The sequence below is a fragment of the Fukomys damarensis genome, unplaced genomic scaffold (genome assembly GCF_012274545.1).
Source record: "Fukomys damarensis isolate Sample0158 unplaced genomic scaffold, DMR_v1.0_HiC HiC_scaffold_3, whole genome shotgun sequence".
Taxonomy (NCBI): Eukaryota; Metazoa; Chordata; class Mammalia; order Rodentia; family Bathyergidae; genus Fukomys; species Fukomys damarensis.
Genome location: NW_022900915.1, coordinates 16884278 through 16894336, shown reverse-complemented (window position 1 = coordinate 16894336; position 10059 = coordinate 16884278). Strand labels below are relative to the sequence as shown.

At 35.7% G+C, this 10059-nt stretch overlaps 1 protein-coding gene and 1 long non-coding RNA gene across 3 annotated transcripts in view; both read left to right on the top strand.

The window, feature by feature from the left end:
• Positions 1 to 10059, top strand: part of LOC104855134 (ankyrin repeat and KH domain-containing protein 1) — a 126748-nt gene that overhangs the window by 411 nt on the left and 116278 nt on the right. For both annotated transcript variants that reach the window (XM_033767169.1, XM_033767173.1), the window contains exon 2: positions 1 to 121. This exon is cut by the window's left edge. In XM_033767169.1, coding sequence (XP_033623060.1) covers positions 1 to 121 — 121 coding nt within the window. The remainder of the gene's footprint in view (positions 122 to 10059) is intronic.
• The window catches only part of LOC104855054, a 15474-nt gene continuing 11271 nt past the window's right edge, over positions 5857 to 10059 (top strand). The window contains exons 1-2 of the long non-coding RNA XR_778298.2: positions 5857 to 5944; positions 7341 to 7468. This is a non-coding gene — a long non-coding RNA (uncharacterized LOC104855054). The remainder of the gene's footprint in view (positions 5945 to 7340; positions 7469 to 10059) is intronic.

Sequence of the window (10059 nt, the reverse complement as noted above, 5' to 3'; positions counted from 1 at the left end):
CGGCGGCGGCAGCAGTGCAGCCGGAGGGGATGCGGCGCTGGATTTCAAGTTGGCGGCTGCTGTGCTGAGGACCGGAGGTGGAGGTGGTGCCTCTGGCAGTGACGAAGACGAGGTGTCCGAGGTACGGCTCCTACACAGCGCGTGAGGCGTGAATTGTCTTTGGGCCAGCACGGGGTTTGGGGCCATGCTCCCGCTTCCCGGGTGCAGTCGTTCTCTGACAGCGGTCAGCTCTTCGGCGGTGGTGGCAGCCGTGCAGGCCTGGGGAGGGCTCGGCTCGTTCTTCAGCTCGCGGCAGGAGCGGGACGGGTTCCCGTCATCTGTAGACCCACAATAGGGAGTCCTTTGGAGCTTCGCGCGGGAACAAGGACTAGCCAGGCTACCTCCCGCCCACCCCGCTTTGGGGATGGGGGAGGGCGGGGTCTTGCCCAATGTCCCTGCCCTTGGTACTGAGAGAGATACAGAGGTAGCTAAGTAAGCGCAAAGAGCATTTGTACTGTGTGCCTTTTCTCAAAGATGAAGGGTGTATTTATTTGCCTTTTCTCTTAGTATGCCTTACCTGTGTATTTAAGTAGCTCTCTTATTTTTCCTTTTTAGTTTGAGACAGGTGAATATTAAGGAGTTTTCAGCTTTTACCCAGAAAAATCACGTGACTCTTGACTCCTGGGACGTTTTGTAAAGTTAGACAGGAAAAGGAAGTTCCAGTGTATCTCTCAGCTTCGGAATAGCTTGGATGGCTGAACTCAAAGGCTTTTAGGTTGGGAGAAGGTGAGGTATCCTACCAATACCTTTCTTTTGTAGTGAGGAAAATGAGTTATCAGTTCCTTCATTTTTTTAAAACTCATGTATATATACTCTTCTTTGCACACATTTTTAGGCCCCATCAATCTACTATAGTAGGCCTCATCCTCATTTTGGCTCTGGGGGAAAAGATATATATATGGAAAGAGGGGAGATTTACCTACCCCACTGTTTTCTCCTGACAGTGGCTCGTCCTTTAATGACTGTTTTATGCTTGGAATATTGTTTGGTTCTAGGTTCCTTGTTATTTTAATCTCTAATCTTGGTGCTAAAGTACAGGAATTTCTCCGTGTATACAGACAATCCTGGCTCCTCCTTTTGAGATTAATAAAAGCCACACATGGTGGTGTATGCCTGTAATCCCATCATTAAGGAGGCTGAGGCAAGAGGATGGCGACGAGGCCAACCTGGGCTACATAGTGGGTTGAAGCCCAGCCTGAACTATGTAGCAAGACCCCATCTCAAAAAACAAACAAAACACCAAAGGAACAAAAACCTCAGGTGAATAAAGGGAGTTTATTTTTGGATTACAGAATACAGTTAGTACTTATTCTAGGTGTGAACAGGGATTTCTTTTAAATTTAAAACCTTAGTACATTCTGTCCCCAGCATTTTCTTTGGAAAACCAATATATTAGATTTTAAGGTGGATAGTCCCCTGAATGTCTATGTCTATATCTATAAGGGAAATAACTATGAAGACAAGATGAGACAAGGAATTTATTTGAATAGTCAGTTATGGGATGAATTTCTGGAGCACTTGGGCTGTTACCTCTTTAGTGAAAAAAAACTTTATTTATTTATTTTTGGTACCTGGGATTGAACTTGGGACCTTGCACTTGTGAGGCAGGCCATGGCACCACTGAGCTAAATCCTCAGCCCTCTTTAGTGAAATTTGATGATAGATGAACCTAGAACACATGGACTTTTAGCTAGGAAATGAAGTGGAAAGCTCTTTTTTTTTTTTTCTTTTTGGAGACAGGTTCTCCCTATGTAGTTACTGCTGGTCCTGAACTTACTATATAGCCCAGGGTGCCCTCGAACTCATGGTGATTCTCCTGGTCCGCCTCCTAAGTGCTGGGATTACTGTTGTGGGCTAGCACACCCTGCCTGAAGGCTATCTTTAAACTCTTAAGAACTATACTGTAGTTTATTTTTCCTTGAAACTTGTAAGGGAGAATCTGAAAAGCTTAGTTTTTTAATAATATAATAGAGAACCTTTTTTATTTTTCTGGGCCAGTTCTACATAATTGTCATAAGTGAATTGAGAGATCACTCACTTGCTTTCATGCAAGCAGAATTTAAATTTCTTTAGATAAAGTTAGAGTGCTGGTGAGCCTCCAAAGTCATAAATACCTCCCCCCATTTCATTTGGTGTCACCATACTGTGAGGTTAAAGTATGGGCACCATCCATACCTCTTGAGTTCTTTTGACATTTATTGTAGAAGTAATGATTTCAGGGTTTCCATACTCAGGAATGGCTAATGTAGAACCCCTTGTTCTCCTATTTACTTATATTTTCTGGGCCATAAAAGTCTTTAGGAATAAATTCATATGCAGATCTAATTTTTGTAGTGAAGGATAGTATAACTACAGACTTTAGTGTAAGTTAAGGTGGTGTTTGAAGAGAAAGACAATTTTTTGTGTCCCATTACTCCCACGTCACATAAAAAATTCTTAGTATATCTAGTCTCTGCTTTATAGTATGTGTGGTAGGAAGTAGAATGAAATAACCTATTGTGTCTAGAGAATTCCTAGCGTTTTCGGTTTTTTAAGATGAGCTGCCTTCTTCATATTTATGCTTTTGAATGGTGTGTAAAGATCATAAATAATGTTCAAAAATACCTAACTGGAATTTGATGAATAATATTAAAAGCCTTATTTTCATCTTAATTGTTCTATATATTTTGTGTACAGAGGAGCAGATACTCTAGAATTTCTTTTCTGTTTAGTATTCAAAGTGAACAGTTGAGAAAAAAAATGATGCTTTCTGTGCTGATACTCAAAAGACTTTCTAGTTTGATGAAGGGATTTAGGTCTGTCAGTAAATTCTTTTTCTAATGTTGGAATTGTGCTATTTTAGAGAACGCTATCAATTTAGTTCCTTTGTTTTAAACATTGGAGTAAACTCTGTTTTGTATTTCTTCAGACATATTGAGCACGTTCCTTATTTGTCTGAGGCCTTGAATAGAAGAGTCAGAACTTGAACTGGATCTTATTGGCATGTACCCATTATTCAGAATAGAGGTCAGGTTAAAAATTCTTTAAAACCTAGTTTTTAAATATTAATTTTAGAGTTATAGTCTTTATTAATTTTAGAGTTATAGTCTTTTTTTTTCTCGGCACCAGGGATTGAACTCAGGATCTTGTGCTTGCCAGGCAGGTGAGGAACCACTGAGCTACATCCCCGGCCCTATACAGTTGTCATTTATTTTTATTTATTTATTTATTTATTTGGTACCAGGGATCGAACTCAGGACCTTGTGCTTGCGAGGTAGGCAGTGAAACCACTGAGCTAAATCCCTGGCTCTAGAATTGTCATTTTTAAAGGAAGCTTAAAGAAAAATAAAATTTCTAAAGAAAAGCCATTGTGAAATTGATGATTTTTAATTTTTGTCATCAGAATATATATTATGCATATATACATATGTTATGCATATATACATATATACTGTTTGTGGAACATCTTTAAATTATTATAAAAGTGCATCAGTCTCATGATGAAAAAAAATCCAATATAGATAGTAGCTATAAGGTGAAAAGTAAAAATCCTCTTCACTCCCACCTCCTTCAGCTCTCTCTTCAAGGTAACCATTGTTAAAATTTTTGTTTCAAGATGGGCCTGGTGGCAGGCCTATAATCCCAGTACTCTGGGAAGTTGAGGCAGGAAGACTGCAAGTTCCAGCCCAATCTGGACAATTTAGCAAGATCATGTCTTAAAAATAAAATGGGGTGGAGATGCAGTTCAGTGCAAAGGCTGTGAGTACAAGCCCAACTACTGAAATGAAATCTAGCGAATTTTCTAGGCCTGTATGTCTGTGTACATTGTATACATGTTCAAGTACATTCATTTTAGACAGGTATTAAATTAGAAAGTGTAGTTTTATATCATATTGGGGTTTTTTTCCTTGAGACATGTGCTTTATTTATAGTTATATAAAAGCACATCGACATTGAACATAACCCTGAAATTATAGCACAAGCTCTTTAGGCAAGAGCTACTACATTTTTCCTGAAAATTATTTTTTTTAGTCTAAAGGCATTGGTCATATAGAAGTGTCCTATCTTGATTTTTTTTTTCCTCTAGTAGCAAAGGAATTGGTTTATTTTCTTTAGTATTATTTATGATCTATCATGTAGAGCAACATATTGACATTTTGGGCCAGATAATTATTTTGTGAGGGATTCTTCTGTGCATTAAAAGCATCCCTGATTTCTATCCACTAGATGCCAGTAGCCAAAAATTGTTCAGACATTGCCATATATCTTCTGGAAGCAAAATCACCCTTAAGTAAGAACTTCTGGTCTAGAGGCCACTCTTGTCAGACATGGCAATTTTGTCATGAATATTCTGTATTCAAACTTCAGGTAAACAAGGTGAGTCATTGCTTTTAATAGCATTTCAGGGTTATATTCATAACCTGAACAAGGGAGAAATAGAAAGAAGGTACTGAAAGATTTAATGTAAAATAACTATGTACTACTATAAATTTGATATGGTAAATTATTATTTTGAGGGACTTTCATTTAAAATATGTTTTTTAAAAGTATAGTCTTTTTATGAAAATGAATTTTAAAAATTTACAGGGTACTTTAAATTTGTCCAAGGTAAAGAGCTTTATTCCATTATTGTCATCAGTAATGGTAAAATAGGAAGTATAACTTTATATTGTAGTTGGTAAATTTTAGAGAAGTCGGAAATGTTCATTGAAGACAAAAATTACATGTTATTACTGTAACAATTTGTTATATACCGCATGAGTATCAACCTTGCATAAACTTTGTTCTGTATAGCCTTAAAACTAGATATAAACTATGGCCTTGGGGATACAGCTCAGAGGCCCTGAGTTCAATTACTGGTACTAAAAAAGCAAAACAAAAACCACTAGATATAAACTGATACATGAGGATTATGGTTATATGAATTACAAATGGCAGGTCAATACAGAGTTAATTAGTTTGGGTAGAAAAAAATTTATTGTGAAACTTATAAAGTATGAGGATTTTTTGGGGGGGCAGGGTTATTATTTAGAATACATTTTCAATAGGTGATTACATTCATATAGCTTATAAGTCAAAATAATGTAAGAGTAGATAATAAAGTCCTGTTTCCACTCCTGCTCCCACATATCCTGCCCTCTATTTTAATATCTTCTATATTCTTTCAGTTTGTTTTGTTTTTAAGTGCTGGGGATTAAATTTAGGGCCTCAAATATGCTAGGCAAGGTCTCTACTATTGAGCTGAACAGATACGTATTTATGTTTTCCTTATACAAAAGGTTACATACTCTTCATGTGAGATTTTTAAATGGCAAATTTGAGAGCAATTTAAAATTTTTTTAAAAATGGGATGTAGCTCAATGGTAGAGCATTTGCTTAGTATGCACAGACCTGCTAGGTTCATCATTCAGCATTCAAAGAAAGAAAGAAAAAAAGAAAACAAAGTGATAACTCATTGACCATGAAGCATGGAGATGATTTGAAGCGCATTCATTTTGAGCCTGAGTAGAGTGATGATGGATTAGATGACCTCTGAAAATCACCTGTACTTCTGATCCCATGTAGATAAGATCAAATAAGTTACTTTAAAGAAAAGCGAAGTAGTTTTCAAGAGTATTTACATAGAATTGGCAAATGAGAAGAAATGATATCTACTTTTTTTTTCTTTTTTGCTATACTTAACCTTAGAACTAAACTTATAAAAAAATAAAATCAATTCTTTTTTTTAACCACTGTAAATGAACTGATTTTTCTCAGACTTTGTTGATCACATTTCCCTGTCTTATTGCTTGTCATGGAATCTTGATGATAATCCTATCTCATCTCCTTTTAGGTAACTGCTACCATTTATTGAATGCTTACTATATGCCAGTATCGTACTAGATACTTTCGTTATTTTATTTAGTCGTTTCAACACTCCTTTGAGGTAGGTATTATCTACATTTTTACAGATGAATAAATATAGGTTCGGAGAAATGAAGTAATGAATCAAAAACAAAACAAAGCAATAACAACAGAATGGCTTAAAATATTAACATGTTTGTGAGTGGTAAAGCTAGATTAGAAGACAGTACTGAATCCAGAGCCCATGCTTCTTCAGATTAAGAAATAATCAGTGTTTTTGGTTACCAAATGTTTCTCCAATAAATTGTTGCATGCTTTCTTTTGAAATTTTCATAGATCTCAATGAGGAAAATAAAGACAATGTAGTGAATTTCTCAAAACATTTTTTCTACTTTTTAAATTCTGAAATAATGCCCTTAATTTTACAAAATGAATTTTAAAAATATTTGTACTTGAGGGCTGGTGATTTAGCTCAGTGGTGCTGCCACCTGCCTTGCAAGCACAAGGTCCTGAGTTTGATCCCCGGTACCAAAAAATAGAAAATTTTGTACTTGACAGAATATCTGGTTAGGAGAAAAAAGAGACTATTAGCTTAGAAACTTTACTCTTGGGTAAAGCCTCAGTAGTATAGGAGCCATTGAACTGAATGACTCTTCCAGGGATCAGTACACAGGTTAGTATGTAGCAGTCAAAATTAGAAAAGAGCTCATCTGACTCTTGTTCTAGTTATCTTTCTTGCTAGATTGTTCTGTTCTCCGTCTTCTGATGCAATGTACTAATTAACTAGTTGCATAAGAAAAATCTATCTCAAACTAGCATGTAATCATTGTTGGCCTTTTTGGAAAATTTTTATATTAATCAAATTGGTGACAGCAGTATAGATCAGCATATTAAGATGTGCCTTTGAATACCATTGAAAATGGTAAGAGCACTATTTTAAGGTAACTGAAATGAGTTTACTTGAAATTCTTTTTTTTTTTTGATATTGGGGATCGAACTTGGAACCTTGCATTTGTGAGGCAGGCAGGGGCACCACAGAGCTAAATCCCTGTCCCTGAAATTATTCATTTTTAACGAATTAAGAAATAAATAATAATTTAAATCACTGGTATATGCCCACTTTTGAACTTTTCCCAATATATGAAACATTGGCTTTTCAATATTGCTATATTCTAATTATTTTGTAAAAATTCAAATCTTTGTGCTATTCTGGTTCCTGTGAATGAAGATGAATTGCTTTATGATGACTGACTGGTTTGTTTGTCTTCCTGCCAGATTTATCTAAATCATAAAGAAAGTAAAAGTTGTGTATAAAGCTTATTTGCTGAACTGAAATTTGGCCACTATTTGTCAAAGAGCGCATTTGTCTCTTACCCTTACTACACACCCTTCTGTTCTTCCTTTCTTTCTCCTTAACCGAATAGATTCTATTTTCGATAGTAGAAAAGTTTTTTTTTTTTCTTCTTCTTTAAATGTAGATATCACACTGTATCCTAGTGGTCTGATTCACTTGTATTAGTATGCACTTTTGAAAAGAGAAAGGCAAGGATATCGCTAGGAACAAGCCCTAAGAACAAAGAATTGAACAGTAGTTTAAACTGTCAAGGTAAGTTTAATATGTTTAGTAGTTTGTAATGAGTACCCTAGACTGAGAAAAAATTTTTAATTGTAAAATAATCATAATATAGAACCACTTTAACCAATTTTTGGTTTTGTTTTTAATTTATAAACTATATATTACAAAATTTACTATTTCTGGGAGGCTGAAACTGGAGGATTGCAAGTTTGAGCCCAACCTGGGCAACTTAGTCACTTAGCAAGACCTTGTTTCAAAATTAAAAAATGGGCTTTGGGTATAATTCAGTGAAAGGGCTCTGGATTCAATCCCCTGTACCACAGAAAAACAAAGAACAAACCCCAACAACAACAAAAAACATTTTAATCATTCCTAAATGTACAGTTCATTGGCTTTGAATATATTTAGATTGTTTTACAGCCATCACCAACAGCCATCTTCTGAACTCTCTTTTTGCTTTTTTGTTTGTTTAAGATAGAGTTCACTATGTGGTTCAGGCTGGCCTCAATTTTCTGTGTAGCCTAGGTTGGCCTCAAACTCCCAGTGATCTTCCTGCCTCAGCCTCACAAATTTAGGGATTACAAGTATGTGCCACCACTCCCGGCCCATCCTGAACTCTTTCATCTCAAACTAAAACTCCATACAATAATTCCCCATTTTCTCTGTCCTCAGTTCCTGGAAACCACCATTCTACTTTTTGTCTCTGAATTTTGACCATCCTACTTTCTCATATAATTGGAATCATGAATGTTTGACCTTTTGTGACTGGCTTTATTTACTTAGCACAATGTCTTTAAGATTTATCCAGTTATAACATGTCAGACTTTTATTCTTTTTTGTTTTCGAGGTGTTTTAATTTATATTTTGGTACCTGGGATCAAACTCGGGAGCCGGTGCTTGCAAGGCAGGTGGGAGCACCACTGAGCTAAATCTCCTGCCCCTGGTTTTGAGAATTTTATTATTACTATTATTATATAACTATTATATAATCCATTTATTTTACTGGGTTTTTTTGAGACAGAGTCTCACTATGTAGTCCATGCTGTCCTTGAACTCACTCTGTAGTCCAGGCTAGCCTTGAACTTGTGGCGATCTTCTTGCTTCAGCCTCCTAAGTGCTGGGATTACAGGTGTGCACCACCACACACAGCTTGTTTTGAGTTAATTTCTGTATATCCAATTGTTTCAGCACCATTCATTGGAAAGACTGTGTATTTCTTTTCCTGTTAAATTATGTTGGCACCCTTGTCAAAAATCACTTGACTGTAAGCACATATAAGTGTTGATTTCTCATGTTTCTATTCCATTGATCTATATATCTCCTTTGCCAGTTTCATACTGTAGACTTTTGTGAGTTTTGAAATTGGCAAGTATAATTACTCTGACTTTGTATTTCAAAATTATGTTGGCTATTCTGGATTATTTAGATAAGTTCATGTTCTCTTGATCTAGTCTTTAGAAGTATAGTGTGGGTTTTTTTGTTTTGTTTTGTTTTGTTTTTTTGGTACTGGGGATTGAACATGGGCCCTTGTACTTGCAAGGCAGGCAGCGGAACCACAGCCAAATCCCCAGCCCTAGTGTGGAATTTTTAATGTGCTGCAGAATTTGTGACACAAAAGATATCCCCTGTCCTCCACCATTATGTTATAGCTCTTAAACTTTGTTTCTCTGTGTATGCTAAAAGTGAATGGGAGAAATTCATGTGATTTAAACCAATGGTTTTTCAGGGTGCCAGAAGAGCATGTTGCCATAGTAATAATATCTTTTTTTTTTCTTGTGGAGCCTCTCTCTGGCAAAGTGTGGGTATAAGTTTGAGAGGAGATAAAACCAAAGAGAAGGAGTTAGTTGTAGTTTGAGTGCATCTAGTGTAGAATATAATCTCCAAGAAGAATATGGACAAAATTTCTTTTTTGTTTGTTTTTTTGGTACCGGGGATTGAACTCGGGTCCTAGCACTTGCGAGACAGACAGCAGAACCACCGAGCTAAATCCCCGGTCCCCAAAATTTCTTTTTCCAGATTAATAAAGGGATAAATGGAAGAAAATGTAAAAGAATGTCATTAGAGTTTTTGCATCTGGCGTCTTCTACCAACTACTTACAAAGTATAAATTCAGTATTTAAGTAATAAAATTTGACACCTAAGTCAATGTTACCACTTTTGTGATTAAATTACACAATGAATTTTTGCTGTCACTACTCAAATTATTCTAATTATGTTAGGTTGCTGGTTATTTTGACTCTGAAAAGTAAAAGTCTGTGTTATATATTAGTACTTGTTTCACTTGGGACTTAACTAATATTTTAACAAAGAAAAGTGTTTGTTTTTAGTTTGAAGAGATCGACTATTTAAGTCTAACTTAGCTGATGGATTTGACCTATTTTTATCATTCCCCCCAACAGAATTTATAGTAATATGATAATAGTTATCATAGGTACTTAGTATTAAATGTACCTTTTTGTCACTGATCTGTTGAAATTAATCATTCTCTGCAGAAAAAAAATCAGATTAGTTTGGGGTAGGACTTCTTCATAAATTATCTTGCATTGTATAGAATTATGACTTTCAGAAGTTAGAGTCTTTAACAGTCTAAGTAGTTTAAGATTTTTTTTTTTTTTTTTTTA